The sequence below is a fragment of the Crinia signifera genome, chromosome 5 (genome assembly GCF_055691185.1).
Source record: "Crinia signifera chromosome 5, ASM5569118v1, whole genome shotgun sequence".
In the NCBI taxonomy this organism is placed as follows: Eukaryota; Metazoa; Chordata; class Amphibia; order Anura; family Myobatrachidae; genus Crinia; species Crinia signifera.
The window spans coordinates 47,296,185-47,315,164 of NC_139221.1; the positions used below are offsets into that span (position 1 = coordinate 47,296,185).

An 18,980-nucleotide genomic window follows, 5' to 3' on the forward strand; every position below is an offset into this window, starting at 1 on the left:
AATCCCAAGGGTGGACACTCTGACTGTCAGACCTAAAGAGAAACTGCCACAGGGTAGACTGCCTTTCATTAACACTTTCTCCACGGCCACGAAGGAACTAGTGGATACTGCCAAACAGTTCTGGCCGATCATCACCATGGACCCGCATCTTCCATCCTTAAAAAATTCCAGCATATTACCCTGTTACAAGAGAGGTCGTAACCTCAGAGACATGCTCGTTAAAAATGATGTCGTACTGATGAGCCCCTCGACCAATCCCCACTTTCTTACACGCAAACCAGGCAATTACAAATGCACTGGATGCATAACATGTAAATTTCTGGAAACTGGCCCTTCGTTCAAACACCCTCATTCCGGCTGTTCCATCAAAGTACATCACGTACTCACCTGCACGAGCAGGTACGTTGTTTATGCAATCCGCTGTCCGTGCGGCCTGATCTACGTCGGAAAGACCACCCGCACCTTCAAGGAGCGGATGGCAGCACATCGTTCATCTATTAAATTAGCCCTGGAAGGAGCCGTGTCGGATCAACCAGTGGCACGACACTTCAAGGACTCAAGGCATCCCTTGCCATCGTTACGTTACTGGATGGTTGACCAGGTCGCTCCATCTCCTAGGGGTGGGGATCGCGGGAAAGCGCTTCTCCAGCGAGAAGCGGCATGGATTTTCAGGCTCAATACAATAGCCCCGGCCGGGCTCAATGAATATCTTTCCCTTACCTGTTTCCTCTAATTCCCTGGTCCCTTGGACTTGCCAATACCGAGACTCATTAACTGCAACTTTACGGAAGCCTCCTGTCTTACAGCGTTTCAGACGCTTTTCTGGACTTTTCTATTGACGCATAGGTCGACTGTTATTCCATGTCGACTGCTAACACCGTTGGTCATGCATTTGATATATTGTATTACCCGCTTCCTTATCTGTCATTACCCTGACTCCCTGTCTGTCATATTATCTAGCCTACTGCTATTATTAATTGACATTTACATATGTATGTCCTTTTGGACATTTTGCTGTGGTTTTTTGACTGTACCCCTTTCCGTCTACATCCCGCTTCCTTGTCTGTGTACATTCCTGCACCTTGCGATTATACGCTGCCGTTGTTCCCTATAGGCTTTCCATTCGCTTATCATTGTTTTTCATGTATATTGCAGTTATGCTCAATTTCAGTTGTGCCATGTACCCTTTCTGTGTTCTTTCCCCCCTCCCTTTATCCATGGAGCACTTTTTACATTATACATGCGCCTCATCATGTTGTATTTCATTTGGGTTTTTCACTATCTGTACATGTTTTAACAGGTTACCATGGCGACGCGTCTACCCCGTGTAGGTGAGCGTCATGATGACGTCATCACCGGCCGACGGCGCCTGACTATGGAGTACCTGTCGTCCTTCAGTGCACGGGGGTGGGAAACTTATATAGGTAAGTCATTCATGTCATTTCTTTGTACTCTGACGAAGGATTATTAAATCCGAAACTAGTAAGCACTTAAGCTGTGTGTGGTGTCAGCTCTTTGACTCTTTCGTACCAAGTCCCCACCGAGTGCCGCCAGCACCATCTCCTACGCTGTATCTCCTTCCTTCGGAAGGCACCGGGGCCATCATCATTATTGGAGTGCCGGATCTCCTTGTCCCTATATATATATATATATATATATATATATATATATATATATATATATATATATATATATATATATATAGTGACAAGAACACTGGAATGGTGTTTAGGGCAGGTACATTTGTCCCAGGTTCTTGTCTGACACCTTTTAGAAACAGGAAAACTTCCATGAGAGTGTTTCTTTTTTTGTTAATGCTGAGTAAAGTCCCAGCTCAGGTGTTTGGCTTCACAGAGGGCTAATCAGCACTTACAGCTGTGCAAGGCCCATGTAGAGCTGCTGGACTGATCAGTGTGTGCAGACTGCCTGGGGAGGCTGCAGAATCTCTGTGAGAGGAACAAGCTTTCTGATGCAAGTGAGCCATCCAGTAGTGACTGGAAAACTTGGTGTTTTGTTTAGAGATAGTTAGGAATATCCTGTGTTTAGTTAGTGCTGGACAGGTATTTTTGTATACAGAAAGAACTTACATGAATTGTACTCTTGACATGGCAGAAATGAACATATTTTAATACACTACTTCTTGGGTCAGGGAACTTTTTTACCTTTTACCCCCAAAATTTATTTAGATACTCCAACATTACCCCTTGATTTGAAAGAAGGAAATCATATATTATTAATTATTTGAATTCAACATTTTATTGAATCTATTACTTTATAAGTAGAAGCAACATTCCTCTCTACCTCCTCCTTAAACATGGGGCCAAATGTAATAGGGTGAGAGTTTCAGAAAGTGAGAGATTTTGGGAGAGTTTTCCCATGTTTTTTTTAAAGCAGCAATCAATTACATGGCAAAATCAACCTGGTTTTGCAGTGTAATTGATTGCTGCTTTAAAAAACATGGGAAAACTCTCCCAAAATCTCTCACTTTCTGAAACTCTCACCCTATTACATTTGGCCCATAGTGTGCATTCCCAGTGTGTCTCTCTCACCTGGTCAAATGTGTCGGCCTATTATCAGGGGCAGTGGATGAGCAGCAATGCAGCGCGCACTACTCAACATGAGGAGAGTCAGGCAGTGGTCACTGTCTACGTCCTCAGTCCTCCTTTGCGCGCATCAGTCTGCCCCGGCGTCCGGAAAGAGGTGTGACGTGGTGACCATCTCTGGTCGCTGATGAAAAGGAGACACTGGGCAATATATTGCTCAGCAATAAATTGCTAGCAATATATTGCTGAGCAATATATCTCCCCCGTGTGTACGGGGCTTAAAAGGATAGTGTGCTAAGCTTACAATTAAGCAATGCTCAGACAGTGCAGTGCATGTACACTGTAAATGTGCCCATACACAGGTCCGATCTGGCCTGTTTTCACCCGATTGTGAAGGATCCGGCCGACGGATGGGGTAAAACTGGCCAAATCTGACCTGAGCTGTGATGACATCCGAATCGATGCATGGTCCCAGGGGGTTGGGATCGTTTGATCTCCAGCATGTTGGTCGACAAGCATTGGGTCGACACCATTAGGTTGACATGTGGAAAGGTCAACATGGTTCTAGGTCGATATGGGACAAGGTCGACATGGGTCTAGGTTGACATGGGTTTAGGTCGACAGATCAATAGGTTAACCCAAGCATTAGGTTGACATTGTCTAGATCGACAGTCAAAAGGTCGACATGGGGTTTTTCACTGTTTTTTAACACGAATATCGACACAGTCGACATGGACACATTTTCCAGTGCACCGCATCCCCTCACTTTGCTCGCTCCACTCGCAATGCTTCGGGCACGGTGCTTCGCTAAGCTTGGCATACTATTTTATTATCCTACCACGGCCTAGTGGATGTAGGGCATGAAATACCGTCTGTCGGCACATGTCGGGTCAAAAAACTGTGAAAAAACCCTTGTCGACCTTTCGACTGTCGACCTAGACACTGTTGACCTAATGCTTGTGTCGACCTAATGACCTAATCCCTTGTCGAACTTGACCCATGTTGACCTAGAGCGATGTTGACCTATCCCCATGTCGACCTAATGGTGTCGAGCCAATGCTTGTTGACCAACATGCTGTAGACCAAATGACCATATCCCGTCCCGGGAAAGTTGTGATGTAAGAAGACTGTTGAAAAAAAGCCAACATTAATTAAAAGAATTTCATATACAATGCTTAACTTGTATTGTTAATCAATAAGATGCACAGAATCTACAGTACTTGCTCATTAGCACTACAATGTGTGGTCAGGCTATGGATTGGTCTATATTGGGGAATGAATTGACCTAATCACGGTGATGTGACCAAACCCCTTAAACAAAAATGACTAAAGTACATAGTAAGTGGTGACCAGCACATGCAGGCACTGTGTGTCCCTCAACCAGGGGCACATTCAGGCAGGGTACGATCAGTGCAATTACTTCCTTCCCCCACAAGCAGAGGAGACTGCTGCAATCACTGACACTGAGAGTACTGTATGCTGTGTACATATATAGGTATCAGATAGAGATTAGCATTACTGCTTTACAGCTTTGAGATCCTGGATTGAAATGCTGATCATGAACATCATGAACAATCTGTGTGGAGTCTGTATATTCTCCAGTGCTTGTGTAACGTTTATCTGGGTGTTCTGTTTTACTCGGGCATTTCAAAGAGATAATGACAGCTTATTTGGATTGTGACAAAATCAACACTAGTTTGTATGTGAGACTTAAAACTGTAATCTCCATTGGGGCAGGGACGGAAATAAATGACATATTCTCTGTACAGCACCATGCATATTAGTGGCACTAATGACATATTCTCTGTGCAGCACCATGAATATTAGTGGCACTAATTACATATTCTCTGTTTAGCACCACACATATTAGGGACAGTAATGACATGCTCTGTGCAGCACCACACATATCAGTGACACTAATGACATATTCTCTGTACAGCACCATGCATATTAGTGGCACTAATGACATATTCTCTGTGCAGCACCACACATATCAGTGGCACTAATGACATATTCTCTGTACAGCACCACACATACTGTATTAGAGATATTAAGGAGGACATTATATGTACAGCACCATGCATATTAGTGATACTAATGATGTATTCTTCTGTGCAGCACCACACATATTAGTGGCACTAATGACATATTCTCTGTGCAGCACCATGCATTTTATTGGCACTGACATATTATCTGGACAGCACCACACATATTAGTGATACTAATGACATATTCTCTGTGCAACACCATGCATATTAGTGGCACTAATGACATATTCTCTGTGCAGCACCATTCATATTAGTGGCACGAATTACATATTCTCTGTGCAGCACCATTCATATTAGTGGCACGAATTACATATTCTCTGTGCAGCACCATGCATATCTGTGGCACTAATGACATATTCTCTGTGCAGCAAAATGAATATCGGTGGCACTAATGACATATTTTCTGTGCAGCACCATGCATATTAGTGGCACTACTGACATATTGTCTGTGCAGCACCATGCATATTAGTGGCACTAATTTCAAATTCTCTGTGCAGCACCATACATATTAGTGGCACCAATGACATATTTTCTGTGCAGCACCACATATATTAGTGGCACCAATGACATATTATCTGTGCAGCACCACACATATTAGTGGCACTAATGACATATTCTCTGTGCAGCACCACATATATTAGTGGCACCAATGACATATTCTCTGTGCAGCACCACACATATTAGTGGCACCAATGACATATTTTCTGTGCAGCACCACACATATTAGTGGCACTAATGACATATTCTCTGTGCAGCACCACACATATTAGTGGCACCAATGACATATTCTCTGTGCAGCACCACACATATTAGTAGCACCAATGACATATTCTCTGTGCAGCACCACACATATTAGTGGCACTAATGACATATTATCTGTGCAGCACCACACATATTAGTGGCACTAATGACATATTATCTGTGCAGCACCATGCATACAGTACTAGTGGCATTAATGACATATTCTCTGTGCAGCACCTTGCATATCAGTGGCACTATAAAAAGAATATTTTATTTTTATTTTTCCAGTATGTCTTTTATTTTCAGCATACTGCCCAAGAATGAGTATACAGTAGTAATAGATCTTGGGGCTTGGCCAGATATCAGCCAGGGATGTTACTGTGCTTCCAAAGTACTTAGGGCCTTATTCTGGTTGGTGCGGCCGGGCCGTACGCGTACGTTCCGGGGGTTTTTATGATCTGCGCATGCGTACATTCGCTAATGCGCAGGCGCGAACATTCCACAACGCTTACGGACGGGTCTCTACGTGCGAAAAAACCTGTACGCGAGTGTACGGGCATTGGGGGCGGCATAGGGGCGTGTTGAGGGGAGCGGCCGAAATAATGAGGGAAAATGGGCGTAAACATGGGCGTACACGGGGGTGTGCACCAAAAATGAGCGGTGCTACTACCGCACGATCGCCTAAAGCACCGTTCATTTCGGACACAAAACAGGCGGCCGCCAACCGCCATCTCAGACCACCCCTACAGATACCGCATGCCAGCGTGCGCCTGGGTTTGCTAATTTACGCTGATTACTACTCAAACACATACACCTGAATGTAATAACCAATGCTGCAGTCTATTAAGTCAAAACCATGATTTCACTACCTGCAAGCCACACACAGCACTCAAACACATTGGAAGCTTATCTTTCTATACTTCTCTACATTTAAAGGTTTGTTTAATTTAAGCTAAGAATCTTTTTAAGACCTGTTTATATATGCTAAGGTAGGTATTTGTTAAACAGTTATACACATTCACTACGTGCTTTCATAGACTTTACACAGTAGCACACTCAATCTACACAAGTCGACATGTGTCAACGTGTTCACTCTAATACAAACATAGGTTTTGTATTTATGATACAATAACATAAACCACATCTAACACCTACAAAGGATGTTTCAGCAATGTTTTAAGCCCATGCCCACTATTTTGCACATTAATTAATTCAATTAATTAATTTTCATAATTATAGTTGAAAGGCAAGATTTGCAGGTCCATATATGTGAAGGGTATGTCAGCGTACACGGACGTACGCTCACTCTCACGAGCGGTGACATAAGCTGAGTTTTCTATTGAAAACAATAGGGACCCGTCCGTGCAAGCTGGCGTACGCTCAGATAGCCGCAAGAAGTCGGTGGGAAGACGGACGAGAGACGTCCGTAAACGGTGGTGTACGCTCAATTGTACGCCAGTTGTCGGAGTGTAAGGGCTGGCCCGTCCGTGTACGTTGGCGTACGCTCAATTGTACGCCACTCCCCTTTGACGTTGTTTCTGGCCGTACGTATGCGGCTGAGTTGTGGGTGGACTTAACCCCAACGGCCGCGTACGGATAGCGTACGTTAATAGCGAACGTACGCACGTTTGGCCGCTACGATCAGAATAACCTCCTTAGTGCCCTCTTCCTATGATTTTCAGAGCTGTAACCAATGCTCCTAACTGTCCATTACACAGGACAAAACTGTCCCACCTAAATCAGGACATTTATGAGCTACTTGTTTGGCACAGTGTGGGAACCAGTGAAATAGAACCTAAAGCTGTGGATGCTTGTTATTATTATTATTATTATTATTATTATTATTAGTAGTAGTAGTATTTTCTCTGCAGCCATTATATTGTATTCATGATATTTTTTTTTTATCTTTTTTAAAAATAAGTTTCCCGTCTAGCGTCACCAATGTGAAAGTGGTACAACAGGTTTCTTAACTCCTCCGCTACCAGCTAACAAGGCACAGTACTTATTTAATGTCTCTTAATATACAAATGTAAATGCCAGTTAGACGCATTAGAATTTCAGCAGGCAATTTGTTACATTTCCCATATCCCAAACCCACATGATTATTATAATGATTATACTGTTATTATTATTATTATTATTATTATTATTATTATTATTATTATTATTATTATTATGTATTTATTTCTGTAATTACTAGTGTGATGATTGCTCAGAAGCACGTGTGTTATTGTAGACTTTAGAACACGCTCGGAGATCTCTCACACATGAAGACTCCGGTATAATGCCTATATTACAGTATATACATCAGAGCTGAGCCACTTCTATGCAGCAGAAGTTTGGGATAGAGGCGGAGAACTGACCTTCCACATAGCCCCACTCCTGCGTCTCAGTATCTCCTGGCAGCTGAGTGCTGTCTATGTAGTGCCGGTCAGCCATCCGAGTCCTCTCCAGCTGGCTCCTCAGGACGGTCCTTAGCAGTGACAACACTGTGAGTAATGAGAACACATGCTGCAGTCAGTTACATGACCTCCAGTCCTCTCCTCCCCACCGAGCTGTCACTCCGCTCCCTGGGACTGTGCAGTGCAGCAGAAGCAGAAGGAGGTCTGATCCCAGCATTGATGTGCTGTGTGTAGCAGGGATCCGCTTCCACTGGGCAGAAGTAGGGAATAGCCTGGAGCTGTACTGGAGGTGGGTGGTGCCAGTACTGGAGTTTGCTGGAAGACCTGTGCTGCTCTGTAACTTGTCAGTGGCACAGGAGACGCTGACTGCAGCTGTACTAGACCGCAGCAGAGCCTGGCTGGCAGTGAAGCACTGTGACTTTCTTCATCACGAAGTTTGCATACTGTAGCTGTGTTGTTCAACTCAAGGACCACATACATACTGAAGATTGCTGGCAGGAAATAAATATGAGGTGCATGTGTTTTTTGAAAGGGCAAGTGGTCATTATTGACCCCCTCTGTTGTCTGTGCATTGGGGCTAATTCAGCATGTATCCCTAATGTGAGAATTTGCAGTGGACGACAAATTGCGGGAGAAATGCAAACGGATCGCTAATCGGTATCCACTCACAAATCCATACGCAATTCCAGAACCATTGAAAGGACTTTACTGTCTGTGCAAATGTGAGCAGCTCTGAGGCTTCCACTAATTCATATACCTCCCAACTTCTGTGTATATAGATTTGGGACCTGCCGCGCAGAAGGCGTGGCCAACCTAAGAAGGGGCGGGGCTATATGGGCGATAGGCATGGCCTCTGGCATAGCAGGTGTGGCCTATCGCCACAACCCCTGGTTTTGTCATTTTCAGATGGAGTTCAAACCTTATCTTGGGTAAATTCTGTAGGTATAATATTTTATCTTCCATATGAATCTGATAAAAAAAATAATGTATATTTATCTACTAAATTGATTACTTGGTATTCTAGAGTAAGAATGAAAGGGAACTATTGGCGTAGACAGATAATACTAACAGATGTACGGGGGGTTATTCAATTACCAGCAGTGGCTATCCTATTGAACCCGAAAACCCACCACCCTAATAAGATACAAACAGGAAAACACATACTGTAGGTTTCACTGAACTTGTGCAGGTTTTTTAAATGTTCTCGCATTATCTGCAGATATATAATTCGGGGTCAGAAATATAAAATTTGCCATCATTTGATGTGTAACAGTATGCATGTTGTCTACCAAAGAGTGTGTGTAAATGTATCCAGTATATGATATATAGAATGACTGACCATTTACCTCAACCAGCAAGAAATAGATACCCTGGCCTACAATATTACAGTGTGAGACCCGATGGAACTACTGACATGAGAGGTCTCAACAGGTCCACAATAATGTCATATATTTAATATCTTTATATTTGTGTTCCTTTATATCAGCAGTTCCCATCCTTTTTTCTATCCCGAACCCCTTGATTAGACTTTTCATTTATGAGTACCCCCTCCTCTCAATTTGAAATATCCACAGTACTTAGGAGTGGAGTGAAGTCAGCTGTATGTGTGTCCTTATATTAAGGAGTAGCGGAGGAGTAGAAAAAAGGAAGGTAGACTGCGCTCATTGATGACAGAATGAGGATATTTAAAACAGAGTATATTTTAATACTACGATAGCATGTATAAAATACAATATAAATTCACAATAAAATGAAAAGGGGAAGGGGGGGGGAAGAAATGGAATAAGCTGCATCCACTGAATGGTTGATATCACCTTTTTGTAAGTCCACAGTTCGATGGGAACCAAATGCTGGTTCGATCCTGTAGTGCTTGGCCACAGCGGTGCTCTGTAAAACTTTATCCAGATGTAGTGTGGGGGTAGCGAGCCTCCCAATTGGAAAGTTAGGTCGAGACGTCCGCTGGGTGACACTGGGTGGGTATTAGATAGGCGGCTTGCCTTCAGAAGGAGAGTGCCTCACTCCAGGTCAGGTATGCCGATGATGTTTCGCAGCTTTAGGATTTCCAGTTGGTGGTGGATGGTGGATGGTGGTGGTAAGGAGCAGCGTATTCAAGGGGCCAAATTGCAGCCTGGGCCAACGCGTTTCGCTGCAGACAGCAGCTTTTTCAAGGTGGTTTGAGACAGGCAAGGGAAGGGGTATATATACCAGTAGTACTCAGGTGGATTGTATGCACCTGTGCGCAGAGTAATTAGCTCTGTATAACATAAAAACATATAAAATAACACCTCATAATGAGCAGGAGACATAACTTCATAAGCCCTTTATATATAAAGTGGAAAACGAGTGTTATCTCAGACAGAAAACATTAAAAACATTCAAGAAGACATAGTACCAGAGCATAGCGTCATGTCACTTCCGGGTATGCACTTCCGGTTGGTGAGTGACACGCATGTGAAACGCATAGCGCTGTTAATACAGCGCTATGCGAAAGAGAGTCACAGATGATTGTAGGATAATGTAGTTATAGAGGACACATGTGTGGAGAGGGGTTGCGCTAACAATGAAAGCATATATCGATATGCTTCAGCGCAGCATCATCATACTTCCGGGTATGAACTTCCGGATTTGCGAATGGAACGCATGTGGAACGCATAGCGCTGTCAATACAGCGCTATGCGAAAATCGTTAACAGATAATTACAAATGGGTAATGTTTGAACAAGAGGGGGGAAAAAGTAGCGCCAGTACCTATAATAATAGTACCTGGTTATAAAGGGCATAAATAGAAGAGAACTGCGTTATCATTGGGAATATACAAATATGTATAGGGTGCATCCCACAAAGGTTTCCCTCATATAGAGGAAACAGAGGAGGCTTATTAATATGGCCTCTTAAGTAGTTAGGGGCTATTGGTAGCTAATATACACATGCGGAGGAGTAGTTTGCGGTCATGAATCAGGTCCCACTCTGTCTGCCCGCTGCCTGTGTACTGTGCGAAAAGGTTTTACCAAGAATGGAAAACGAAAACCAGGTGCTGTGTGAGTGGCTTCTATTGAGTGTCTCTGCAGTTCCCGCTAACACCTGTAGGATTAATGCCGCTACTTCCACCACCCCTTTCAGCATGGGGTAGATGAACTCCCAGTGGATTCGGCAAAAAAAGGAAAGAAATGGTGGAGCACTAGATATAATGAAGATCAATTGGGTAATATAGTGCATTAGTATAAATTAATTTTTAAATACATTTATTAAAATAATTTTTTTTTAATTTATGTTTTTGACTTTAATTCTTTATCGAATCTGATAACAAACATATGTTCTAGATCTGCCTCCTATAGTGATTCTTTCTGATGACTGTATATACTTTTAGATATTGTTCTTTCTCCTAATTACTGCGATCAATTGGGTAAATTGAATGAACGATGTATGATGCATTTCCAGTTACATGGTATTTAAACCCTGACTTCACACAGAGTGTTACACCTTTGAAAAAGTTGTCAGTAGACAATGAAACGCGCCAGTACACACTCCTAACTTGTTGGACTTTGGGACTCATTGCTTATAACCCAGTCTTGGACCAGCTACACTTTAACTTTCGTCTCTCCATGCTTGGTCTGGATTAACACCATTTGGGATACCACCACCTGCTCAATTTTGGGACCCCTCATACAGGAGAGCCGTTTTTCAACATCATAGGCTTCGACCCAGCCAGGTATATTATCCAGTATAACACCTCTATGGATGCACAAATTGGAATACAACTATTTTACCATCAAAGGAGCACAATAGGAACAAGCGGGACTGCCTAAGTATACCATTTTTTATTCCTTAGTCCTTCAATAACCAAATGTATTGGAGTTTATTTATAACCTTTATTCTTGCTAATAGCATCTTTATGCAATTTAGGCATCATTTTTAACAATATACTTTTCATTGATTTAATGCATATTTTATTCATTTAATAAAATTCATTTATATTAATGTAATACCCAATGGATCTTCATTATATCAGCTGTTGCAGCACCCCACTCCACTGGCGCCCCCTTTTTGCCTTCGGGTACATTTTTTAGCTTCCAGAGGATTGTTAGTCATGCAAAAGCCCAAGGAGACACTGATGATGCTGCAGACGGAACCGGAAGGGAAGTGACATGGTTCATCTCCACGGCAAAGGGATATTTCTTCCACCTTTATTTATTTATTTATTTACAGTCTCTTATATAGCGCAGCAGATTCCGTTGCACTTTACAATAGTAGACAGTGATAAAACAAACGGTAACAACAGACAGACTTGGGGGTAAGAGGGCCCTGCTGAAAGCTTACAATGTATAGGGACATATGAGGGAAACACAAGGACGGGCATCAGTAATAGCATAGCAGTCCCACCAAGTCCAGAAGAAAAGCTATATAATACATAAGTGCCTCAGAGGGTTATGCGTGTAGAACTTAAATATGATAGGCTTGCCTGAAGAGGGGAGTTTTCAGGGAACGCTTGAATGTTTGGAGGCTAGTGGAGAGTCTTACTGTGCGTGGAAGGGCATTCCATAGGATGGGAGCAGCCCGATGAAAGTCCTGTAACAGTGAATGGGAGCTGGTGATCCGTGCAGAAGAGAGACGAAAATATCAATATTACTTTCAAGTACCCCAACCAGGTACACGTACCTATATGCTACTTTGGCAAACTGTGGTCCTGCACTCTCTCTATAAATGCTTCAAGACACTAAATGGCTGTCTGCACTATGATTGGTGGATAGCTTCATTCATCTACCAACCAAAAGTTGACAGCCATTAACTGTCTGGCTGCAGTCTGGGAGGTAGAGAGTGCTGCCTGACTTCTGTGATTGTGTGTAATTCACACAGCATTTTCTACCGGCCTCCCAAAAAGCTCTGGCCACACGGGTTTGCTGGGAGGGATTTCGCAATGGGGAATAGCAAAGGGAAGTCCATGGACTTCTACTGAAATTTTCCACCACATACAAGCCCTGGAATCTATGACATTCCGGGGCCTAGTGCATACAGATGGAGCGCCTCTGATCCTTTGCCTGGGATCGCCGGCGCAGAGGCGCTCCATCTGACTGGGACGCGCATGCGTCTCACACGCACATGCGTCCCCATTTCAGGGCGGCGCCATGGCGGCATCCTGCCCGTATCCTCTTCAGGGAGACGGGCAGGGATAGGAGTGGTGGCGAGGGGCACCGGGGGAGGCGACGGGCGCCGGATCCCGCTCCGTAGCCACGGGGCGCGCGCGCCCTTGGAGAGAGCTGGCGGGGGCTGGCTATAGAATCGCCAGCCCCTGCAAGGATGGAGCAGGCTCCATCTGTATGAAGTAGTTTTTGGAAGATTTGGTCACTTTCTGTGCCACGGTGCATCCTGCTGTTTACCTTATTATATTCGCTATTATGTAAAGGTATCTCCATTCTTATATTATATCGTTCTGTTTAAGTCATTTATGGAATTTATTTTTTATATGTATTTGTACATTTTTTATCTTTTTTTCTACTAATGATGTCACACCGCCTGCACTGGCATGTAGTGATGAGCCAGCAGTGCCTTTAATGTAAGGGATCTGTATCACTCATTTCCACTGCGAGAGGGGGAAGGTGGGCAGTGGCCTTTAACCACTTTTGCATGGTCGCTGCCCATTTAGGACTTCCATGGCATCTTCTATTTTCAGTAGCTCTTCAATGCTCTTCCTCTGCCGTTGGGCTGGCTCTCTGGCTCTTGCACAGGCTGATATTGGCCAGTGCAAGGGGGCAATATAAGGCGTCAACATTTGTTAAAAACAAAGACGAACCAACCATGGCCGCCGCATCATTGCCCCACCCCCTTTCATTGGCTAATGTTAGCCTGCACAAGGGAGAAGAGGCAGTCTGAAGATGAAGGAGGAGCTTTGAAGATGTACTGTAGTAGCATGTGATTTGGATGCTATTACATGTGCGATTTCTGTGACCAAAAAAATCGCATCCAGATGTTTTCACATAGACCTATTTTCTCACAGAAAACATCAAAATCTCACACGTAATAGGGTGCAATTTTTTTAATCACACCCTAAACAGTACCAAAAAAAAAAATCCCCACCATCACCACCCCAAGCATAACCAAAAAGTGAGGGGGTCCCCCCGTATTTAAGAAACCAGAACTGGGCTCTTGGACAGGTCCCGGTCCCAAAAATATGGGGTGACAAAAGACCAGGGTTCCCCCATATTGTGAAACCATCCCTAGGCTCTAACAGCCAGCGTTGTCATGCCTCAGCCGGGGACATGTTTTGGGGGTTTCTATGGTGACATAGGTCATCATGGACACTGTATAAGTGTTACGCATCCCCTCGTATGGCTCGCTAACCTCGGCATACTATTATAATCTAACTCTATGTCCACTTGGATGGTAAAGTATAAAAAAAAAAACACCTTTTTTAAAAAGTGTTCGTGTCGACTGTTTGACCATGTCAACCTAAGGTACGTTGACCATTTTCATATGTCCACCTATGGCCTGTCAACCATTAATGGTTGACCCATTCAGCGTTGACCGGATTCCCTGTAGATATAACATAGTTTCACATCATGTACAATACTTGGTAAACAAATACAGTACAGTATATAGAAGAAAAAAGAAAAGGTTGCAAAGAAAAGCTTAGCAAAAGGAACATCTCATCATTACAGAAGGCAATTTTTTATATATATATATATATATATATATTAATATTCATTAACAGTTTTCATAAATGTCTCCAAAATGGCATTACCTTGTCCTATGCCCAGTCATGCCCGGTGACATGGGGGGTCAAAAGGTGACAGCTGTCCTGGGCCCTGACGATTTGAGGGGCCCCAGAGCCATCCACTTCCCCCCTGCTCCCCCTCCTGCTCAGCAGTCCAACAGCTTAGATCCCTGCAGCGTCTCAGACTTGCAGCCTGCTGCCATCTGGCGGCAGCTTAATCAGCTGCTTAGATAGCCACACTACCATGTGTGACATGAGGGACTGCGTAAGTACATGATAGAGCACAGGATGGGGCATGAGGGACTGCGTAAGTATGTGATAGAGCACAGGCCGGGGCATGAGGGACTGCGTAAGTATGAGAGCAAGAGCCACGTGATGAGGGAGCGCATCAGTGTGATAGAGTGCAGGCTGCGGGGTGAGGGAGCGTGTCAATGTGATAGAGTTCAGGCCATGGGGTGAGGGAGTGCATCAGTGTGTTAGAGCACAGGCCGTGGGTTGAGGGAGCACCTCAATAGATAGAGCACAGGCTGCAGGGTAAGGGAGCGTGTCAGAGTGATAGAACGCAGGATGCAGGGTGAGGGAGTGCACCGGTTTGCTAAAGCGCAGAGCGCGGGGTGATAGAGTGCGTTAGTATGCTAAGGCGCTGATCACGGGGTTAGGGAGTGCGTTAGCGTGATAGAACACGGGCAAGGTAGTATGTCAGTATGCTAAAGCGCAGACCGCGTTTTGAGGGAGCATTTCAATTGATAGTGCAGGGTGAGGGAGTGCGTCAGTGTGCTAAAGCGCAGACCGTGGGGTGAGGAAGTACATCAATGTGATAGAGCGCACCACTCCAGTAATAAGCATGCGCTTCCAGTTTATGTCCCAGCAAAGGGGGGTGATAGTGTTTGAGGGGGCCCTCAGAGATATCAATGTATGGGGCCCTAATATCTCTGTTGCCAGCCCTGTGCCCAGTCTGGCACAACTTATGCCAACCTATATTTCTTCAGGTAATCGTTGTCTGTTCTTGTTCTGTAGGTTCTGCTAATACTGTAACCTCCACTCCTATCCCATTAAGTGGCATCTCTGACGAGCTGAGTTGCAGAGGGCACAGGAAATATTTCCTCCACACCCAACATTATAGGTATAATCTGCTGAGCTGTACTTGTGAACTGATTGCTTAGCAAAACAGTTTAATAAATAGCACATATTTAAAGATACAATGCTCTCTCTAAATCTGATGCTTTGTTCCTGTACCATTTCTTTCTAGGTGATGTAAATACCCAGCAAATGCAGCAAGGAAGCATGCCATATCTTCGCCATTCTCATCTCTGTACATTGCCATCCACATCGGCTTCCTTTTCCGGCACTGTGTATGTATTGTTATGCCATCACAGCTGCTGCAATTGATGAAGAGCGACTAAGAGGAGCGGTCTTTGTGCATGCTGAAGACCAGATGTGAGGGGGCTCTAGGGAAACGGAGAAGCTGGGAAAGTGTTGGGGGAACACAGGGCATGGAGCTGCAGGAGAGATGTGAATGGTGAACTGCTGGTGTGACAGAGGCAGAGATATGCATAAAGGGCACTACTGTGGGCATTACGTGTATAGGGACATTACTTTTGTGGGAATTGTGTATGAGGGGCACTACTGTGGGCATTGTCTATAAGGGACACTACTGTGTGGCATAACATAAATAAAGAGTACTACTATGTAACATAACATGAATAAGGGGTACTACTGAGTGATGTAATGTGAATAAGGGACAATACTGCATGGCATGAATAAAGGGAATTACTGTGCATCATAATGTGAATAAGGGGCTCTACTATGTGGTGTGATATGAATCAGTGGCACTACATGTGGTGTAATGAGAGTACGATTGTGCTACTGTGTGGCATCATATAAATTGGAGGTACTATTGTGTGTACACACCTCTTTTCATTTAGAAAGTACAGTATGTGAGCATTTAATCTGTGGGAGATCCTCTGAAGATTCTTCCCTTGTAAATACCAAAGCAAAAAATGTATTGAATAATTTCGTTTTTTTCTTTTCCTTCTATTACCAGGGCACCCTGCAGAGAGAGTTAGGTTTGGGTGGATTGTGTACTTTAAACTGATATTAAAAATAAATCAGACAGTACTTACCCTGCACAGAAACAAAATAACACCCAAATCTAACTCTCTCTGCACATGTTACATCTGCCCCACCTGCAGTGCATATGGTGATTTTGCTTTAGCGAGCCAACCTGAATTAGGCCCTGAGTCTGACTCACCATAGTGCTCCCATATATCATTAGTAATGTAAGCTCAGTAGTCTGAGCATGTTACATACTGCGTCTGATTTACTGTAGTGCTCCCATATATTATTAATAATCTAGGCTCAGTAGGCTAAGAATGTTACACAAGGCCGCCAATAGGGGGGTGCTGTGGGTACAGCTGTCCCGGGCCTCGGCCTCTGGAAGGGTCCGGGCAGCAAATTTTGCCCACCGCAACCCCCCTGACTGCTTCTGCTGCGCTCAGTGCGGTGAACAAAGCAGGTCCCGGAGCTCAGGCTTCTTCAACCCAGGACGCCGGTGGCCAATTAAAATGCTCCATTGTCTTTTGAGCCAATCAGAGCTCACGTACCGCAGCCAATCAGAGCGGCTGCCAGTGCACAAGCTCTGATTGGCTCACTAACCGGTGCTGCATTTTAATTGGCCGCTGACATCCTGGATTGAAGAAGCCTGCGCTTCAGTACCCTGGGCTGCAGCTCAGCGGAAGAGGAGATGGGGGAGCAGGAGCCAGGTTATGGTAAGTCAAGTGAGGAGAGGGGTGGAAATGAGTCCTGGGCCCCAAAATTACTGGTGGCAGCCCTGATGTTACATACCGAGTATAACTTACCATAGTGTTCCCATATATCATGGGAATGTTACATATTGAGAATGTTACATACTAAGGGCCTGATTCTGCTTGGATCGCTAGCCAGTGTACATTCGATGCCTAAAGAGCATCTTAACGCCGTTCCGCCGAACACCCCCCCCCCCCTGCTGCCCGAATCCCTTCACTGCCATGCGAAGGTATGCGTTCACCAACCCATCCCCTCGCATGCAGCCGCCAGCAGGAGGAATCATTCGGTGTTCGCCGACCATCGGATGATTTCTCCTTCCTTTTGAAATAAAAGTCAGTCTAAACTGACTTTTATTTCCTCCACAGACTGCTGAAGACGGGACGGGTGCTGACATCATGCTGACATCATGTGACATCAGCTCCCGCCCCAAGCAGGCTTCGGCCCACCTGCGTTCCCAGTGTTTTCATGGGGATGCCCCCTGCTCCATGCCGGCGAGTGTGAATTGTAGTCATAAAAAAAACTTTCGTCAATGAAAACTATCAGTCCACATTTTTGCTGACAAAAAAGAACACTGGTGAAATTGCTAAAATATTATTATAGTAATACCACTTTTTTTATTTCAGATAGAAAGCATCGCGCATCTGGTGTACTCTCTGGACTTCTTGGTGGTAGCAGCTCCACAACAACAACTTTCAATTTGTTGTCTCTATTATACAGTGGGTGACATTCTATGGGATGAGATTTGTGGTTTTTTTGCGAATATTAGTGAAAAAAATGGCGACATCGCATTTTTCCTTGAAATCGCATATTTATTAGGATGCGTTAAGGTACGGATATCGCATATTATGTGCGATAACTCATGCGGACCAAAAGTGTGTGAAAAAATCGCATTTTTATCGCATCCAGATGTTGTCGTACACAAAATAATACAAATCGCTTATTTATTGGGATGCGTTTTCGCAAATCGCACTTTTAAGGTGTCTAATAATCACACTTTTTTCAGACCAGGTTCTGTTGGGCGATTCTGCCCAGAACTCACTTTGGTCAAGTGCACACATGGTTAATTTCCGCACAGGTGCCCTCAATTTCACTCAGAAACACCCCTACATAAACCCCAACATCATTAAGGACACCTGTGAGGGTTTGAGACATGGAGATTTTGCAGAGTGGTTTGGAGTTGCTTATTTGTGATGTGGCCCATTTGGAGGAGCTGTGCAGGAGGGAGGAAGCTACACACCAGATCCAGGTAGCCCCCCGACTACTGCGTACCCCACGTATATATCGTGCTCGGCTGTACCTGGACTCCCTCTCGGATCAACAGGTTGTGGGGATGTTTAGGCTGAACCGCAATAACCTGTTGGACTTATATGAGCAGGTGAGAGATGATTTGGACCCTTTCGGGGGAGGCAACTATGCAGTGTCTGGGCTGCAGAAATTAATGTGTACCCTCTACTATTTGGCCACAGGCTCCACTCAGTCTGTGACCTCATGGTCCTTGGGGGTATCACAGCCCACTTTCTATAAGCATTTTACTCAATTGTTACTTGCTTTAAAGAAGTTGTGGCGGACATACATCAGATTCCCCAGTTCTGAGTTGGAGTGGCAGGACCACAAGGTGGCTTTCTATAGACTCTCAGCATTCCCTCATGTGCTGAGAGCTATAGACTACACACATTAGGATTAGGGCACCGCACATGCGGGGCCACGTCTATGTCAATAGGCGTGGGCGGCAC

General features: G+C 44.4%; 1 protein-coding gene and 1 long non-coding RNA gene across 2 annotated transcripts in view; one reads left to right on the forward strand and one right to left on the reverse strand.

Annotated features, from left to right (window-relative positions):
- The window catches only part of CA8 (carbonic anhydrase 8 (inactive)), a 109,003-nt gene extending 100,910 nt beyond the window's left edge, over positions 1-8,093 (reverse strand). The window contains exon 1 of the mRNA XM_083187148.1: positions 7,696-8,093. Coding sequence (XP_083043274.1) covers positions 7,696-7,771 — 76 coding nt within the window. The 5' untranslated portion in view covers positions 7,772-8,093. The remainder of the gene's footprint in view (positions 1-7,695) is intronic.
- On the forward strand, positions 1,929-16,234 carry LOC146080185 (uncharacterized). Its single transcript, XR_014474833.1, has 3 exons — positions 1,929-1,975; positions 15,460-15,565; positions 15,692-16,234. It is a non-coding gene; the product is annotated as an uncharacterized LOC146080185 (long non-coding RNA).
- The last annotated feature ends 2,746 nt before the right edge of the window (positions 16,235-18,980 follow it).